The sequence below is a fragment of the Dermacentor albipictus genome, chromosome 10 (assembly GCF_038994185.2).
Source record: "Dermacentor albipictus isolate Rhodes 1998 colony chromosome 10, USDA_Dalb.pri_finalv2, whole genome shotgun sequence".
Classification (NCBI taxonomy): domain Eukaryota; kingdom Metazoa; phylum Arthropoda; class Arachnida; order Ixodida; family Ixodidae; genus Dermacentor; species Dermacentor albipictus.
The window spans coordinates 58,701,962-58,721,444 of record NC_091830.1 but is presented as its reverse complement, the minus strand read 5'-3'; the positions used below and the strand labels follow the sequence as shown (position 1 = coordinate 58,721,444).

At 47.5% G+C, this 19,483-nt stretch overlaps 2 protein-coding genes across 7 annotated transcripts in view; one reads left to right on the top strand and one right to left on the bottom strand.

Moving 5' to 3' along the window:
- RyR (Ryanodine receptor) overlaps window positions 1-19,483 on the top strand; it is a 340,296-nt gene that overhangs the window by 153,618 nt on the left and 167,195 nt on the right. For 3 of the 6 annotated variants that reach the window (XM_070526816.1, XM_065444520.2, XM_070526814.1), the window contains exons 26-38: window positions 109-271; window positions 2,140-2,213; window positions 4,987-5,066; window positions 5,409-5,493; window positions 6,542-6,665; window positions 12,529-12,628; window positions 12,881-12,961; window positions 13,409-13,535; window positions 15,340-15,447; window positions 17,086-17,202; window positions 17,283-17,368; window positions 18,183-18,236; window positions 18,908-19,074. In XM_070526816.1, the coding sequence (XP_070382917.1) occupies window positions 109-271; window positions 2,140-2,213; window positions 4,987-5,066; window positions 5,409-5,493; window positions 6,542-6,665; window positions 12,529-12,628; window positions 12,881-12,961; window positions 13,409-13,535; window positions 15,340-15,447; window positions 17,086-17,202; window positions 17,283-17,368; window positions 18,183-18,236; window positions 18,908-19,074 (1,366 nt within the window). Of the gene's footprint in view, window positions 1-108; window positions 272-2,139; window positions 2,214-4,986; window positions 5,067-5,408; window positions 5,494-6,541; window positions 6,666-12,528; window positions 12,629-12,880; window positions 12,962-13,408; window positions 13,536-15,339; window positions 15,448-17,085; window positions 17,203-17,282; window positions 17,381-18,182; window positions 18,237-18,907; window positions 19,075-19,483 lie in introns of all 6 variants that reach the window. The other 3 variants (XM_070526813.1, XM_070526812.1, XM_070526815.1) reach the window with 1 other exon arrangement.
- On the bottom strand, window positions 10,621-11,880 carry LOC135912130 (uncharacterized). The gene has a single exon (XM_065444518.2). The coding sequence runs from the start codon at window positions 11,476-11,478 to the stop codon at window positions 10,621-10,623; it is 858 nt and encodes a 285-aa protein (XP_065300590.1). The 5' UTR covers window positions 11,479-11,880.

The following is a 19,483-nucleotide window of genomic DNA, read 5'->3' as shown; positions in this document are numbered from 1 at the left end:
TTATATCAAACTTCCTCAGGTCACGAAGGCCGAAAGGCTAATAGAATGAACGTACGCTTCGTCAAACTTTCTGAGCTAACGCCTGATTCTGACTTCCACATCCCGTAGCCCGTACCTCCAACCCAACGGCTACAAACCGGCTCCATTGGATCTGGGTGCGATCACGCTGACTGCTAAGATGGAAGAGTTGGTGGACCAACTGTCTGAGAATACGCACAACGTGTGGGCCCAGGAGCGCATCCAGCAGGGATGGACGTATGGCCTGGTCGAAGTAAGCAAACATATCCAAAATATTGACGATAGAAGAATTACATGACATTTGTCCACTTATCAGCGCAGCAAAACAAGTAAATACAAAGGTTCTACCAGGTTTCATTGTCGATATACTGTCAAAATGCGGTGCCAAGTCGTCTAAATCACAACCTTTTCACATCTGTGCCTCAATGTAATGAAATGCATTATAGTGAATCAAAGAGCCCTTAAAGTTAAGATATTAAAGAACTCAGAGTGGATGAATAGCCTATGACGTTAGCTAACCAATTTCACAGGAAAACATGATCTTGCGCTGTATCGACCGTGGTTTGAACGTCCGTTCAATGGTAGTAACATTAGTACTTCCATGTTATTTCCTAACTGTGCGGACATAAGCTCAATTTCTTCGTCTCACAAATCAAGAATATAGCCACTTTCACTCAGAAGTTATTAATAATAAGCGCACTTTTTGCGAAGCACTGAGTAGCATTGCTTAAGTAAGAACTATTTTTATAATCCTTGGATTTTTTCTTACTTAGTCGCTATTAGTACTGTTACAAAGATATCTATGACTGATACTTGTTGCCTTTTAAACACATTTGTTGACGTTGTATAAGAAGCAGATCATTGTCACTCACATACCTTATTATATTGTTGTCATTTTGTAACCACTTACTTCTGCAACGCATCTGGCCCTGAGGATCTAATAAGTAAACAAAAGTGAAGTAATACTTAAAATTAATTTTAGTGTTTTGTAAAAATTAAGAAGGATCAATGTATGGATACTTTACTCCATCCCTTCTACAACTTCGCGTGTATAACGAAAGCTTGCGACTGGGCCTGAGCCCTTTAAAGCCACTGCTTTCGGTTTAGTTCCTCGCATAATTTAAGTGAACGCTGTTAATGTTAGCATGTTAATATTGTGGTGTTCACCCGCGACGCTCACGGCGCGCCGGACGACCACCACCGCGGGTTCGAGCACTCCGAGCCGCCACGCGTGCAGGGCACCGCGCGCCCGCGCCTGCTCCGGCCCGCTCCGTGTGCCGACGCGCAGCTGCGCGCGTACGCGCCCCGCCGGCCCCACAGCTTAGGAGGGGAAGGCGAGACCGCGCGCGCGCAGCAAGGGAGACCCTAGGCAAAGCTCTCGAGAAACAACAAAGAACATTTATTACACTGGGAGTTAATACAAACACACGTTTTACCCGCACCGCGACAGAGAGAGAAACAAAGAACAAAGAACCCGATCAGTAAGAATTTGCCTATCCTTCGGTCAGCGCCTGCCATCGTGCGCCCCAAAGCAGAGAAAAGGGAAATAGAGAGAAACGACAGACGAACAGACGGGGCACGATCGGCAGACGCTGCCTCAGGACATCGAGACGACGGAAGAGTGCGCGCGCCGCCCGCCGAGGCCGGGACCCCGACGAGCCGAAGTAACCATCGGCCGGCGGCGGACAAAGGGGGCCGCCGCCGGCAGAGAGGACACGTACGCACCTTCCGACGCCCCGATGTGGTCTCCCCGGGCGCCCGTCTTGCGCGCGCTTACCCGGAGTGCCCGCAAGCGGGGCCCGAATCCCGCCAAAATGTCGGCCAATAGGCAAAGCCTGTGGACCTTCGCGTGGGCGGGGTGACAGCAGAGCGACAGTGTTTTATGACCCGCTGCCACCCCGTCCAGGCAAGGAGGAGAGGGACACGGAGCCCCCCGGCAACACAACGCAATGGCTCCACAGAACCACCGCGAGAGCCAGGAACCCCACAATATTTAGATGGACCAACCACATGAAAGCTCCTTCGGGTCTTGATTTAAGACGATTGGTTTAGAATACATGCTTTCACCCATCAAGGCAGACAATATCTGACGTTGTTTGTACGTTTCCCTCTTACTTTTAGAACCAGCCAACGAGGAGAAGTCCACACTTAGTGCCTTACAAAAGCGTCGACGACGTCATCAAGAAAGCCAACAGGTAATTTCCTGACAATTTGACAAGAATGACTACAGTACCAAGCGCAAATACAAGCCTTGCCTTGCTGGCTTATTCTTGACATTGTTACAAATCAAGCAGGTTAGTTGTCTAGTGCAGTAGTATAGAGTCAAAATTAAATTTACAAAGGTCTCCATTGAGCGTTTTCCGGAAGTGGCTGTACTGAAAGAAAGCAAAAATGGAACCATAACCTCGAGTGCCTGGTATCGTGTAACTTTCAACTAAATTTTCTAAGGTTTTTGAACGCAGTGCAGCAATGATAACACTGCGGAACCGTCATCAACAAATTAGCAGTGCCACACGACCGCACGAGCCTCGTGGACACTAAATCAAGGTGTTGCGTTAATAACATTTACTATTGCATACTTTAGACCCGGTGGTCAAATAACGCAAATATGCCGTTGAAAACAGGTATTATACAAAATTTATGGTTGATCATGTTCCCAGATGGAAGCGTTTCTCTTAATAAAAAAGAAAATTGGCAGAAGCACTATTTCCGAGTAACTTTTGCTAATTGCAGCATAATAACGTGATTCTGTCATGCATTATTTGTCTGGCTCAGGGAACTATGTTAAGTCTGCTAAGCAGGAGACCTGTGCCACTATGAAGTCATATCACTTGTCCGTAAGTTTAAGCAAAAGGAAGCCGTTCTCAGCTCTCACGATAAGTCCTAATATACGCAACAGACCCCAATAAGCTCATCTATCAAAACATATAAAAACTGAATTATAGTTATTGCAACCATTATCGCGATAACTATTCCTGTCGAATATACCCTTGTGCCCTATATCCAGTTGTCATGTCTCAAGAATAAGTATCTCATATAAAACACGTATGTTTTCATGTATGGGGAATCCTCATTCAACCAGGTTAATGTTCTGTGGCTCCAAGACAGCTCTCCAGAGTCAACTCTCCACATTACGTCCGGGATCACATGGACAGCTCCTCGCAGAGATCATACAAGTCCATCGTCGAGCAGTTGACAAAGAATACGAGATAATATTTCAATGGTTGCGTTGTGACTATTGCATTCATGAAAATGATCAAGCGGATGCAGCCGTCCGTTCTACCCACGACGTCATCATCTGTGTTTTCATCCCTCTTTGGAGAGCGGAGGCAGCAAAAAAAAAAAACAAAAACTTCGCGTGCTTTTACGTGACCCACCCTTGGGTCAGTGGAATTAATCCAAACTTACAAGCACGCGCCTTCGTTTTCTGAACTCTTATCTACAGCTTCGTATTCCGTCCGGCCTTTCTCGACGTGACTGCACCCTCATAGCCTGTCTGTGGCTTGGAATAGCATATTCAAATGCGTACTCATTGGTCACTGAAATAGAGAATAGCCCACTTTGTCACTTTTGCAGGTGCAGCAAAACGACCGCGCACTTTGTTAGCGAATGCACTCGTTTCAACCTGCAAAGAGTAGCCCCCCCTCCTCCTTGTCCACACTAGACCAGCTGGACAAGCGCCCACTCTCAGAAAGCAAAATTATTGCACAGTGGCCTACATGGACATCAGCGTGGGCCGCTCCAAAGGTGCTGCTGTGTTACTTAACGAGATATCGGACTGTGCGATTCGGATATTGTGTGTTTCCGTGAAGCATTGACATTGTTTATGCCCGTGCTACACCTTCACAGAGTGCGTGACAGTGCCCACACTGACAGTTCTATGTTATTCACCCTTTCTTTCTTTTTTTTTTGTCTCATCGTTCGTACCTATTTTCCACTTCCACGCTACAAAGTAGCCAACCGGAGATATCCTCTGGTTGAGCGCCCTGTCCCCCTGTCAACATCCCTTTTGCTTTGGCGTTGCGCTGCTAGGCCTGAAGATGCGGGATGGCGGGAATGGCGGGTTGGTGGGTGCGGGAATCTCGAATTCGGTGGAGGCGAAATGCAAAAAAACGCCAGTGTGCCGTCTACTGGCTGTACGTTAAGAAAAAACTCGTCTAGTCAAAATTAATCCGGAGGTCTCCACTAGGGCGTGCATCACAATCATATTGTGATTTTTGCTCGTAAAACCTTTTAATTTAAAAATATAACCTTGTGGGACATGATTGATAAGATATCGAGGCGCGGACGTCGTTTACCACTTGTTTGTCTTTTTTCCGGGGACCGCTTTTCACCCGCTAACAATCTACATTTATCGCTCACTGCAAGACCCGCCTGTAGGCATAGGAACTTTCCCGAATGTTATCGTTGATTCTTTCCGATTCCTATGTTGTCACTGAATGTCGTGTAATCAGATTGTAAGCACGACACACACGCGTCGTATTCTACTTTAGGGAAACCAAGCGAGCACCAGTGATTACGCTGGAATCTTCGATGAGTCACGTATAGATAGCCGACACGCTTGACCCTGTGATCAGATGTCGATGATCGACACATGTGTCTATCACTTTTCTTCTGCCCAATTGTGACTTGTTTTTGTGGGCCCAAGTTCGCCCAATAAATGGCTAGTTTCGCGACTCCCAGCTGTGCCACAATCTGATTCTTCACTGCCACAACAACTGGAAAATTTAAATAAACATACGTGCTTTCACATGAGATTATGGAATATGGGGCATATTGATCTTTTTTTAGGAATGCTCAAAAAGTTTTTCAGTTTGGAAACGTCGTGCAGACAGGGTGGAAACCAAGCTAAAATTCAATTGTATATATGTCTCATCTCAAGGATAAATTTTCATCGCCAGAGATTATTGGTCACTGGCGAGTCAAGCGTTGTGCATAAAGCGGTATTTCGCTTCCCATTTCTACCAGGGATACGGCCGGAGAACTGGTCAAGACACTTCTTGCCTATGGCTATGTCCTGGAGCCTCCGACAGCTGAGAGCCTCGAAGGTAATTAGACAGCACGTCCTGGGCAAATGTCGCTCCTCTTTGACAAATCTACGCTCATCTTGACAAGTGTCTGTTATCACTAGTGCTAGAACAATTTTCACATTCAGGATAGTTCATAGCGTGCCTTCTATGCCGTCAGATATACCATATACACTCTCCGAAACTGGATGTTTTACAATTAGATTCTACGTATTTACCACCCACATTGTGCTTGTGTACCTTCGTACTTTGCGTAATAAAATCGCAGTTGCTAAAATGCGAATCTCAGCGCAGGTATGAAACGGGACATTTGCTCAGTGTGTAACACTCAAAGAAACATGGTTGTTTTGATTTTTCCTGCAGGCGTGCAAAGTAAAGTAGCATCGGTGAAATATGATCAACGAACCTACCGTGCTGAAGTAACCTACTCCGTTTCTGAAGGGAAGTGGTAAGTGGTCTTGTCCATGCTCACATGTCCATGCTTGTCCATTGTGATGCAGATTTTTTTGCATCCACCTTAAAATAAAAGAACCGCGGTGAACAAAATGTTATTTTTAAGAAATATATTTTTTTTTCAAACAGTAGTATGTGTTCCGCCACTTTCTCCATATGCTTTATTTTACAACATTCTTTCTTGACCAGCACCTCGTGCCGTGTAGATTCCCGTTTTCTTTTCTGTCTGTGGCGTTTATATATACTACTGGCATATTTTCGACCCTCACATTAGGTGTTTATACTGATGTCACATACTGGCATTGTTATACAAGCGATGCTGCAGCCGAGAAAATAAAAATCGACTTAAGCAAACAGGTATGATTCGTGCGTCAACCAAGAGTCCTGTATTTGTTGAAACGTTTATTGTGTGGCATGGATAAATTATCACTCTTAAGTTCTGTGATTTAAAAAAAAAATTGATGTCTCTAAATGCCTGAACATTATATTGCCCTATATCTATAGGACACGCATTTGTTCCTTTCCCACGCTGCGCTATGTCTGTCTCACTTAACTCAGTCGTGGGATCAGACAGATGTATTAGTCTGCTTGTGCAAAATGAGGATATTTTAGAGTCCAGGCAGCCACTTTTCTTTTATTACCGCAATGTGCATCCTAACACGCGTCTACAGTCGCATTTTCTCCTCCGATAACTTGCCTGCAGTACTGTGAAGACTACAAATATTGTACACAAACGCACACAACGTGCTTCTTCATGCGATCGCTCGCATTTAGTAGCGAACTTACATGAAGCCGGCCGAAGGATATCGAGCAATTGTCAGGCAGGCGCTCGTTGGCTAATGTCGACGTCTTACGTGCACTTGAATCGGTGGAGTGTTCAAGCCATTTACCTTCTTATAATCCGTCATTCCAAAGCAAATACCACGCGCGCGTATGCCGTGGTAATGTGTACACTCCCGTCTTGCGTTGTCTTTGCCTGTTTCATTTCCTTAATAAAGCGATTCATAGTGCACGATGTCATCAAGTAGCCTCTTTACTTACAGGTACTTCGAGTTCGAAGTGATGACACTTGGTCCCATGAAGGTCGGGTGGGCGAACGCCAGCAACTTCCTGCCATCTTGCGAGATCGGTGGTGACCATCACTCCTGGGCCTACGACGGCTTCCTTGTGGGTTTCATGCTAAGTCCAAGTCTGCCCCCTATAAATCTGTTTTTTTTTTCTTCGTCGGGGGCGTGAGATGGCGCTGATTTCGACTGCGACATGCTAGAAGACAAACGAGAAACTGGTGGATTATCACGAATACGAATAGCAACTAGTCGGTTCGTTTTTAGTCACTAGCCATACGACGTTACAGAGAATGAAGCCGAACAAAGCACGGGGAAATTTATTGTTATGTTTAATTGAAATGCAGAAATATTGAAGTGAAGTGAAATGAAAGTGTACCAAAAAATAACTTGCCGAAGGGGAGAGGCGAGCTCACATTTTCCACATTACATCTGCCGTGCTTTACCATTTAAACATTTAGGCTTAATTGCAGTGCCGCAGTGCGTTTGAATCTACTAAAATCTTATGAGAAGACCCACTTTACACGCTACGTGATTTGTTCTGTAGAGCCGTGGTAAACGAGACGGACACACGTCTTTTCGGTAACAAGGTCTAGTTTATTCTGTCAAAAGAGAGAATTGAGCGGGCGCGCGCAGCGCGCCGGAAGTGGCGAGGGCTTTAGAGAGCGAGAGGAGAAAAGAGGGGAAAAGAGCATTGAGAAGTGCGGTGCGCGGACCTAGTGCGAAAGGAAAGCAGTAAACAAAGTAATAAGAAAAGGGAGCTCGCGCACGACGTTCGGCACAGTGAGTCGGATCATGTGTCCGTGTGCCTGGTGTCCAACACTCGCGAAGGTCCGCTTACGGGAGGCCCGCGGGACGCCCCGCGGCGTTGTTTATGGCTGCGGGGGTGGTGCGCAGCTCCATCGCCGCGCCGCTACAGATTGCTCCCCCCTTAGAGAGGAAGCTGAAGCGACGAACGATGCTCACAATGCACAAGTGGCAGCCCAGTGAACGCGACGAGGAGGTGACGAACCGCGCACTTGCAAGGCGGAGTCCGCATGTTCCGGGGAGGCGAGATAATTAAGCGCGGGTGCCTCGCTGAATGCTGGCTTGAGTCGCTCAAGCGCGATTGTATCTCGTGTCCCATTTACGTCGACGACGAAGTTAGAAGGAAAACGTTCTAAAACGGGGAATGGCCCGAGGTAGTGGGGCTGCAGCGAGCCGCGCACAGGACCGTAACGCACAAAAACATGTGTGGAAGTCTTCTGCAAGTCCGAAGTGATGTACACTGCACGGGGTTTGTTAAAACGCGTAGGCTGCGGACGGAGGTTTCAGAACACATCGCGAAGCTGGTCGACGTACTCGCTTGCTGTTAGAGAGGAGGTGAGGGTGTTTTCTTCGAAGAAGTCGGCTGGCAGGCGAAGCGAGGTGCCGTAAACAAGCTCCGCAGTAGCGCAGGAGAGGTCCTCTTTGAAGGCCGATCGAATTCCGAGAAGCGTGAGAGGAAGTCTGTCAACCCACTTGTTTGGGCAGCCGTGCGCTGTGAGTGCTGCCTTGAGATGGCGATGAAATCTCTCGACGAGGCCATTTGTTTGAGGGTGGTAGGAGGCAGTTCGCAAGCGTGCTGTTCCGAGAAGGTGAAGTAGCTCCGTGAAAAGGGACGATTCGAATTGCCGGCCTCGATCAGTGACAACTTTCGTTGGACAGCCAAATCGGGATACCCAAACGGAAACAAAAGCTGCGGCGACAGTAGCTGCAGACATGTCGGGGATAGGTGTCGCTTCGGGCCAGCGTGTAAAGCGGTCGACACATGTCAGAAGATAGCGATAGCCTTGGCATGGGGGTAGCGGGCCGACAATGTCGACGTGCACAACGGAGAAACGTTCGTCGGGTTGCAAGAAAGGCTTTGTGGGGGGGGACAGGGTACCGCTGAACTTTCGCGCGCTGACAAGGTGCGCACGAGCGGACCCAGTCTCTGATATTTGCGTTCATGCCCGGCCAGACGAAGCGTGATGAGATAAGCTTTTGAGATGCGCGAATGCCTGGGTGTGCAAGAGTGTGATATGAGTCAAATATTTGCTTGCGGAAAGACGTGGTTAGGTAAGGCCGAGGTGTGCCCGTGGAGGTGTCGCAAACAATTGGCACATCTTCAAAGGTAACTAATTCAAGCTGAAGAGATGTTGACGCGTCACGTAGGTGACGGAGCTCAGAATCACTAGCTTGTTCTGTAGCCAATTCTCGGAGGTTGAAAGGAAATGATGTTGAGATAGAGCTCTTGGAGCGACTGCGTGTGATAGCATCCACGCGACTGAGGGCGTCAGCTGGTGAGTTGTCAACGCCGCTGACGTGGCGTATGTCAGTTGAAAACTCTGAGATGAAAGCGAGCTGGCGCACCTCACGTGGAGTGTATAATGATTCAGAGCGGCCGATTGAGTAGGTGAGAGGCTTGTGGTCAGTGAAGATTGTGAACGAGCGGCCTTCAAGTAGGTGTCGGAAATGCCTCACGGCGAGAAACATGGCGAGCAACTCACGGCCGAAAACACTGTAGCGTGTTTGTGCGGGGGTCATGCGTTTTGAGAAAAAGGCAAGGGGTTGCCACCCACCGTTTACTTTTTGTTGCAGTACCGCTCCGACCGCAGAGCTGGAGGCATCCGTCATGAGCGACAACGGATAGTTGGGGTTGGGATGAGCTAGCAGTGTGGCATCGGCCAAAGCGTGCTTGATAGAATTGAAAGCTTAATCTGTTGCGCTGTCCCAGGGCAGTGCGGTTGACGATTGTTTGCCGCAGAGCAAACGCTCGAGGGGTTCCAGCAGCATAGCACAGTTTCTAATGAATCGGCGGTAAAAGTTTACCAGGCCTAGAAACTGGCGCAGCTTAGTGATTGAAGCTGGCTTGGGGAACTCCATGATGGCTTGCACTTTGTGGGGAAGAGGGCGGATGCCGTTGTTATCCAAGCGATGGCCGAGAAAATCAAGTGATGGTACTCCGAACTCGCTCTTGGCAGTGTTGACGACGATACCATTTGCTGATAGGCGCTCAAAGAGCTGATGGAGATGTTGGAGGTGCTCTTCGTGGGATGAGCTTGCCACAAGCAAGTCGTCAACGTAGGCGAAAACGAACGGCAGACCGCGTGTGACTGTGTCGATGAACCGCTGTGATGTCTGTGCGGCATTTCGGAGACCGAAAGGCATTCTCAAAAATTCAAAGAGGCCAAATGGGGTAGTAATCGCTGTTTTTGGAATGTCTTCTTGTGCGACAGGAATTTGGTGAAAGGCTCGCACCAGGTCAATTTTGGAAAACACTGTAGTGCCATCCAGTGCCGACGTGAAATCTTGGATGTTAGGCAGTGGGTACCGATGCGGAATGGTTTTTGCGTTCAGGGATCGGTAGTCCCCACACGGCCTCCAGTCACCTGATTTCTTGGGGACCAAATGGAGCGGGGACGCCCAGCTGCTGGACGATGGTCGTACGATTCCAAGTTCTAACATGTGTTCGAACTCTGCTTTGGCAATTTTGAGTTTGTCCGGGGCGAGTCGTCGTGGGCGAGCAAATACAGGTGGACCAGTTGTTATGATGTGATGACGTACATCATGTTGTACGGGCTTTGTCCAGTCTGGTGGTCGCGTGAGGTTGGGGAACTGTTGAAGGAGGCAAGCAAAAGGATCACCAGCAATTGTTGAGGTTGGGGCGATTATAGGCGAGTCAGAGGAAACGACGCCATGAACAGACAGCAAGGTAGCAGTGTCCAGCAGGCGTTGGCGTTTCACATCGACGAGCAGTCCGTGGTGGTCCAGGAAATCAGCGCCAATAAGAGCACGGCGAACATCAGCGACGAGGAAAACCCAACGGAACACGCGGCGCAGGCCAAGATTCAGGGTGAGGGACCGCGACTTGTAAACAGGTATCCTGCTACCGTTGACAGCTTGAAGATAGGAGGTCGGCGGTGTAGTTCGGTCGGAACGTTGCGCGGGAATAATGCTGACCTCCGCCCCGGTGTCCACCAGGTATTGCTGGCCTGTGGTTCTGTCCATGACATGAAATAGGCGACTTTTGTTTTGGCCCTGACCGGTTGTCGCCATTAAAGGTCGGCCGGCTGGTTTCCCTGCCATGCACAAGGACGGAGGCAGTGGCGCGCCTCCTGCCCGAAGCGGCGGTGATAAAAGCATACCCGTGGTGGCGTTTGAGACCGGGCGCGTTCTTCTCTTGGACGCCGTGATCTACTCGAGCTGCGGTACCTTCCATGACGGGGTGAAGTGCGATGACGCTCCGCAGCACAAACTAATTGTTCAAGGCGATTGCAGAGCACGTCGATGGGAGAAGCGGCGGAGGATGATGTTTGCGGCACTGAACTCGCAGTGGTGCTTGATGGTGTTACGTTGCACACCGCTGGTGTCACCACCTCCATGACTTTGTCCGCCAGGCTGGCCAGGCTGTTGAGGTCCATTACCGTGGCTGTAGCGAGTATCATCTGAACGTTTACTGGAAGGCGCTGCATGAACAGTTCCCGAAGGAGGCGGTCATCGTTTACTGTTGTGTTGCCGCTCATGAGCTGTCGCATACGGCGAAGGAGCTGGCTTGGCCGACGGTCTCCCAAGTCCTCTGCGGAGAGCAACTGTTGCATGCGGGCTCGCTGCGATGTTGTTGTGCGCTCGAGAAGTGCAGCCTTAAGATCGCTGTATGGAGTGGCGGGAGGTGGTCCAGAAAGCAGGTCGGCAACTTCTTCTGCAGCAGTAGGCGACAGTGCCGAAACAACTAGGTGGTACTTGCGTTGTTCCGTGCGAACGCCAGAGAGAATAAATTGCGATTCCGCTTGCAGAAACCAAACTGCAGGGTTGCGGTCCCAGTATGGTGGGAGTCGGATGGAAACCGCGGAGACGTCTTGTTGCTCGGTCGTGCCCGTAGGTTCAGTGTCTGGTTGCATCTCGTTGCTGTGCATGGCTCCACAAAAACTTCGGCAGTGCCGCGAAGAAAACTACGGGTCACCACTTTGTAGAGCCGTGGTAAACGAGACGGACACACGTCTTTTCGGTAACAAGGTCTAGTTTATTCTGTCAAAAGAGAGAATTGAGCGGGCGCGCGCAGCGCGCCGGAAGTGGCGAGGGCTTTAGAGAGCGAGAGGAGAAAAGAGGGGAAAAGAGCATTGAGAAGTGCGGTGCGCGGACCTAGTGCGAAAGGAAAGCAGTAAACAAAGTAATAAGAAAAGGGAGCTCGCGCACGACGTTCGGCACAGTGAGTCGGATCATGTGTCCGTGTGCCTGGTGTCCAACACTCGCGAAGGTCCGCTTACGGGAGGCCCGCGGGACGCCCCGCGGCGTTGTTTATGGCTGCGGGGGTGGTGCGCAGCTCCATCGCCGCGCCGCTACAGTTCTATGCCAATATTAGCCAACTGGTAGCTCCAGTTGATTTTTCTGGAGTGCAGACTTTGAAAGGCTGTCTTCGATTCCGTAAAGATGATCCAATGTCGCAGAACGTGCGATGACGGGTATCTGATTGCTTATTTGACTGTACAAAGCTCGGCGCATGTCGATGATGTTCTTTCACGCCGGTAAGGTATCTTTCCTGGGGAGGACATAAACAATCCGCAAGATGAACTTTGAAGCACTCACAAACCATCAGTGAAGATAGTGTTGTATTCGAGTATTCCGGTGGAGATATAACCCGCTGCTATTTGTATAATAGCTGCTGGGAGTATTGGCTTTGCATTGTAATCTATGTGAGGTATAAACTGGCACATGCGTAGACCGCATCGTCCATAGCGGGCAGTGTGGCGGCATTCCTTGTTGAGCTTGCATGGGTATTGCAAGCCATTACCAATAACTGTAGTTACCATACTTCTTTAGCGTTTAAATAGCGCACAGTCATTTAACGTACTTGAATGTCGGGTGCCTCTTCGTCTCAAGTCAATTAAATATTTCTTAATCATAGAACATGATTTTCAAACTGTGGACCAGGATAGACTTTTTCAGCACTGCTTTCTGGCCCACAGGCCATCAAATCCCATGGCGGGGGAACGGAGTCTTATGGCAAGCAATGGATGATTGGTGACGTCATTGGATGCATGCTCGACCTACATGACCGCACCATCAGTAAGTGAATTGGCATTAGTTGACGTTATTTTCTCTCATAAACTTTAAGCTTATGGTACAACCTATGCCATTTTATTCACCATAATGAAACATATTTTCTTTTGATAGATGAGTTGCAAATCAGCGACTGTAATTAACTGATTTAAGTGATAGGCTATCGTTTACAAGGTATCTGGAGTGTTCATACAGATAGTGGTTCCTGTGTGTCTCCGCCCTTTCTTAAATTACGTCTCGCTGTGACCTTCCATGCAGGCTACTCTTTGAATGGAGAATTACTACTTGACAACCTCGGCGGTGAAGCTGCCTTCTCGGACATTCCTTGCGGCGATGGTGGTGCGTGACGTCTTTATGCTGATGTTCTGCACAGCGCAGTTTCCACTATATGCACTAATGTTAAAGTAAATATTCGGAGAAATTAATTTACGTAAATATTTGTCTGTATTTCACACTAACTGTTGCAAACTTACGCAAGCATAGAAATGTTTTACCTGGCTAAATTGGCCCTTGTCCCACCCTTTATCAATGTCAGCATACATGCTTTGCATGGTAGATCAGCGTCGCATCTAAATAGTGAGCAGGCTTCAGATGCATTTATTTTCAGTACGAACTTGACATTACGGCACGTTAATCTGGCATACACTAAGGACACTATATACTGCAGGCCTTGCCGTCCAATCTCGGCTGCGAACATTCTACAACACCGCATCATTGTCACATGCAATAACGTGTGATAAACAATCGTAATTCGCAAGTTTAAAACAAAATATTATTTCCCCGCAGCATCCTACGTACCCGCATGCACATTTGGCATAGGCCAGAAGGCGAAGCTGGTCTTCGGTCATGACGTCAACCTGCTCCGGTTCTTCACCACGTGCGGCTTGCAGGAGGGGTACCAGCCTTTCTGCGTGTAAGGGTCGCTCTCTTTATTATCGTTCTTTAAAGATTATAGATTTCATTTACTCTTTCGCGTTTGTTGCTGAATGTCAGCATATTAAAACGCCCTTGCTGTCCACTTTTACTACCCCTACAGACCTGCTGGGTAACGGTTCTGCTTTCCATGAAATAATGCAATGAAACAACAAACGTAACCTAAACATCCTCACTACAACAAATGGATGCCGTCATCTGCTCTATTCTTTTCTTTAAAAGGCGCGTACCTTTCTTGAACTGTTTGGCTATTCGCCTACAGTGACAATCATTGTCGAATCTTTCTGCGCAAATTATTAAAATAAGAAATGCTCAAACTCGCCGTGCATCCCAATTTTCCTCCCCCGAAATGTAATCACGTGGCATTATATTGCGATGTGCTGTACGTTCTACCTAACGCGCGTTTCAGAACGACATTGCTTTGCACGTCGAATGTTGTCCAAGACATGAGCAAAAAACTGTCGACGGACAAGTAGAAGTCCACCTCTAAGCAATGACAATACACATAAAATTAGCACTATGTGTCCGTTCACTTTTCTGGCCTTTGCGCGGTACACTGTGCATCGAGGGACTGTAAGTCATCTAGTTTCTCCGAGTTTTGCATTTATGTCTGCCTGTCACAACTGCCGTCATTAGCGCACCACGCGCACGCCATTCTGGCAACATGTTCTCAAACAAAAGCAGCCTCATCACAGCGGCCTCGGGAGAACAGTACCAAAACTACGCTGTCCTTGTCGGCGCAACGTTCTAGACAAGTACGAAGGTGTCCGTACTGAAAGAAAAAGCTAAACCTTAGTCCTAAATTTTGTAATTACTTTATGCGGATGTCCCTCTCCAATACCTCTATTATAGGGGAACTAGTTGGTACGTACTTTGGAAGCAAGCAGCGCTATAAACAGGACAAAAACAAGAATACACCAGCGTCACCGTATACGATATACTATGACATGAACCATTGAGATCAGCTCTGTGTCATCGAGAAGGGCAGAAAACCGCCCTCTTCCTCACTCCCCGAAAACGAAGAACCAATTTTAGTGCCTCTGATGATCCTCGTACTTGCTGACAACAACTCACTCTGACAACACCCGCGTCGTTGGGGAGTTTCTGTGTCATTGGCGCCTTTGCCACCAACGTAAACACTTTAGCATTCTTTCCAAAGTCATCACTAAATCTATTTGTTCGCCGCTTAGAGCTCCGTTCCGTGATAAAATAAGGCGTTCTTTGTTATACTCTAAAAGAACTGATGGTACAAGTTCTCAAATATGTGCAAAACACCAAAGGCAGCTGTAACATTGTCACTTATCAAAATTAGAAGTCTAAAGGAACCAGTAGTAATACGGAAAGTAAAGAGCACGCATAAAGAACACTGCAGGCAGTAAAGCACATCTTTTGTTTCCTTAACTGTCATCACACACGTGTATGGTACATTTTCTTATCATAACCTGGATAAGCAAAAAGCCCCCAAAAAATCTGACTTTATTTGGTGTGTTCTATGTGGAAAGGCAGAAGGTGGCTGCAGGTTTCCTCTTCGGGCATCTCGTTGTTCTATACTAAAATTTGGGAAGTGACAGCCGGTCCTCAATCGCATAGAAGTCAGTAAACTACAATAGTCAGGCGTTGCATGCTACACTGCATGCCGATTATTGTTCCCTCATTTCATGTAAAAAGATGCTATTCAAAATGTTGATGAAGAAATACTCAAATTCCTCCGATCTATTCCTCAATTTGTGCCCTAACTGTGCGGGCTTTCATTTCTGATTTTCCTTGTTGCCTATTCCCAACAGCAACATGAACCGGAACATGACTTTCTGGTACAACAAGGATGAACCCATGTTCGTCAACGTGGACGATGCTTTCTCGCCAAACGTCGAAGTTAACAGAATACCGGCTGGGTGAGTCGCACACACTGTTGCCGTCCGCAGGCTCGTTGACATTGCTTGGTCTACGTAGTGTACAGTTCGATAAAAAAGGCAATCAAAAATGTAGTAGCGTAAACTGGTTACCATGCTGGCAGTTACCTTCGAATAGGACGGAATATGAAGAATACTGACGAGTGTTAACAGTGCTGATGAGTTGGGCAAACAGAGCCGTGTAATATGCAAGTATACTTCTTTCACGAGGTTAATTATTTATCAACCACTGTTCGCGGCTTCCCGATACCGGTGGTTATGTGGGCAGAGCACCACTCTGACCACTCTGAGCGATTAGACGGAAAGTAAATAGTCTGACAGCGACCGCACCGAGGAACTTCACCAAGTCATAAACTTGACAAGCCACTACTTCAAAGTGTTTGCCAAATAATGAACGAAGAGAAAAATACCCCGATACTGATTTATTGCACAGGCGAAAAGGCTTGGACAGCTTGAATTACATTTCTAGCATCGCTTTTAGCACGAGCACCGTTTGCGCTGTTCACGCGGTTTTCACAAGGCGTCATGAGCTCCGAAAGCCCTAACGTATCCTCTTAAGTGGTGGCCGAAGCTTTATGTCGTCCACCCAGTCACCGTCTGCGATATATACCGAAACAGAGGTTCGCTGAGCCTCACCGGGCGTCATGCACATACATTGTAAACACGGAGGATATTGAGGCAGCCGAGGCAAGCAATGGACGCGTCACCACGGGATGAAGCATGGCGGCGCCCATGGGATCGCCGTGAAAACGGTCCATTGAAATGTTACATAATTCCGGCCTAGATTAATTTTGGCTATGCAGTTCGAGTTGGCGCTGCGAATGTTTTCTTCCAAGCACTACACCTTCCACAGCAAGGATATCTTACTTCATAGAACAACAGTAATGATGCAACAGAAATAACAAGCTTTACCATTTTTGTTATTACGATTTCCTAAACAGTATGCACAGCAACGGCAACTTACCATATGATCAGTGTTCAATTACGGTGCAGTTCAAGTTCTTCGCAATGTTCTACGGAAGAATATTCTATAATGCTAAGCGGCTAAGGTCTACACTCTTGATTGTACAATTACTGTTCGCGAGTGGTTATTTTCGGTTGAACTGCCACTTTCGTGAAGGCCTCTTGTCGTGACTCCTTAAGGTTTATCTTGTCGTGACTCCTTAAGGTTTATAATAGAAATATGTTTTTTAATCATTGTTTATTAAAATCGTTTATCAAAGTAAGCGGGCTGGGACCTGATTTTCATTATCAGGTCCGGCTGCTATCTGAAGTCGTGTGTCACTCCTACTATTTGAAGTACCCAATATATGTGCCAAATGAGCCGCTACAGATCAACATTCAGATTTTTCAGACCTGTTGCGTGCAAGACCGGCTTTTCTTACCATTCAGAAAGGTGAAACAAAATACCTATTGGATACTTGCGTTGCTGAATTAGAAAGAAAATCTTTATCTAGAATAACTTGACTGGGGACCGCGAAAAAACGAACAATAAAAAAAGGCAGGACACAAAAAAATGAAATCACTGTCCCGACATGTATAAGCGGCTGTGCACACAAGTTGGCCAAGCGAACACTTTAGACGATACCGACAAACATCATGTATTGTTTTTCAATGCAGAGGAGAATGTCCCCCCGCTCTGAAGATCACGCACAAGTTGTTCGAGTCTGTGGAGAAGGTCAACTACGAGTTTCTGAGACTCAGTTTGCCGGTTTCTTGCAACGAGAACCTGATCGAGTAAGTTGAGTGCGTTTTGACCTCGACGTCTTTCGGTTATCAATTGGGCTCCAGCGTAAATGACCAGCTCGTGTTTGCAGGGAGCTGGAAAAAGAGCACCGCTGGGAAGAAGTGCGCCGCCGACAGCGGCGGGCGCAAGCCGAAAAGTCCAGCGTACGGCATCCAGGTAACCCACAATGTATGCGCCCGTTCCTCATTTCCCTCGAGCCGTGGTGTCTGCTCCGTTGCACGATGCTTCGCACATTGGCGAATTGGCAAGCTTCACAACAGGGACTAACCCGCATGCATTTAATAAGGGTATACCCGGTAGCAGTGATAAAGTTGATCTATAGAAACACCTTCATTCAACCAGTCTCGAAACACTACAGCCCTGAGCAAAAGAAAAAGAAAATGCGGAAATATTTAAAACCCGGTTAGGTATTAGAGGTTCACAATTGGTCAAACTAAACAAGGCGAACTGTGGCGCCACCGTTTGTCAATTCCTTTGCGATCGCGTTTTGGAGCGTCGCGATTGCCTTTTCTTGCAACTTAATTGTTCGAGCATGAGAGCATATCGTTTGAATGCGCACTTCTGTACTCCTTTTGAATGTTGCAGTTGCTTACTTTAGCACGAGTTGGCATCAACAAGACCTACTAGAATGAAGAACTCCGGGACTCCTTTTTTTCATATTCGACATTTAAATGAGAACTTATATTCTGCAGAAGGATAAGCTTTGTATGAAAGATATGGTCTGCAAGGCACATTTAAATGAACGAGAGTGATACTTATGTTTCTCTGGGAACATCGAATAACAGTAAAAAACGCAGCATTGACATCCTTATCAACAGCCCAACTGGGATTTCTGAGGTCAGAGATAGAATAAATTTAGTGGTATAATCTCTAACACCCCATCAAAATGCTTTTTCTTGCTTTTCGCCGAAGAAACTATACATTTGTTTTGAATTGTGGTAACTCACGTGTGTCTGTTTCTTCTTCTTAGCCAACTTGGAGCACCACATGCTTCGCAGCGGATTCAGTATGTCCGACGTCAAGGGTGAGAATCAGTCCCTCTCACACTCTGAATTAAGTTGCACGAATTGTAGTCGCTGGCGTGTTACTGTCAACCGTAGCTATTTTCGCTTATGCCATCATTCCGCTGCATATCTTTGATCAGCCCTTCAAATGTCATAATGATCTTCAAATGTCCAAGTTAAAGTGAAGTTTATTTGACTTGCCCCAAGGTCAGGAGACATTGCTGGCGGGGGAGGGGGCGCTATATACGTAAATAAGTAGAAGCAAATTACAAGCAAATACAAAAGCTAAGGTTTAAAAGCAATGATTGGGGACATGCTGAGTTGCGCAGAATAAACCAGGCATCTATGATAGCGTTCAACACGCACGCGTTTTCAAGTATTACCACTGGTTTCTACACGCTACTCCCAAAATATTACTGCAGTCGCGTTCCCAATGCGCTGGATCATTTACCAGCCAATTTACTTTCTGCTGCCCAACTCAGGGGACCTGTAGCTACATGCAAGCTTTCGTGAACCTGCTTCCATTTGGCTGATTTCGACGCAAACCGCATTTGGTTTTGGTTTTGCTTTACTTGTGGTGGTTGTAGGGAGGATGTTTAAAGCGTAGCTGCCCTTATTAAGCTCGAGCGACAGAGTGACCTGTCTAGAGAACGGAAGCACACAATTAGCGAGGTGCGCACGTCAATCGCAGACCTGCAGCGCGGCTACTCGGACGAAGGCGGCGACACCGAGGAGCCGATGCCCGTGGAACACCGGCCACCGACGCCCCAGCAGCGGCGCCGCTCCATGCTCAGCCCCCGCGGTACCACCGGCACCCTCACCAAGACGCAGTCGTTCGATGCTGCCACCACCTTGCAGGTGAGCCATCGTGCCGGACGCGTTATTGGCACCCTCGCAGAGATCCAGACTTTTCGCAGTCGATTCGTCCTGAAGGAACCGGACAACACTCAGACCAGAGCAAAGTACAGGACTTTCTTGCAGGCCTTGCTGATGCCCCTTGTTGAGTTAAACATAATCGGGGTTCTCAGAACAACGTATGACTGACGTACGAACAGCTGCACACAATGCTTAAATATACTGGGTGCCGTGTGTACCACGTGCGCGAACAAAGGGGGTGTGATGAACATTCCGCTCATTTGTTAACGACTGGCGTATACAGTGGCGTACTTATATGACCCAAAGTACACGCAATAAAGAAAGAAAGATCTCTACCTAAAATGGATGAATTATCCGAACTTTTTTTTTCATACAAGACTGAATTACAGTC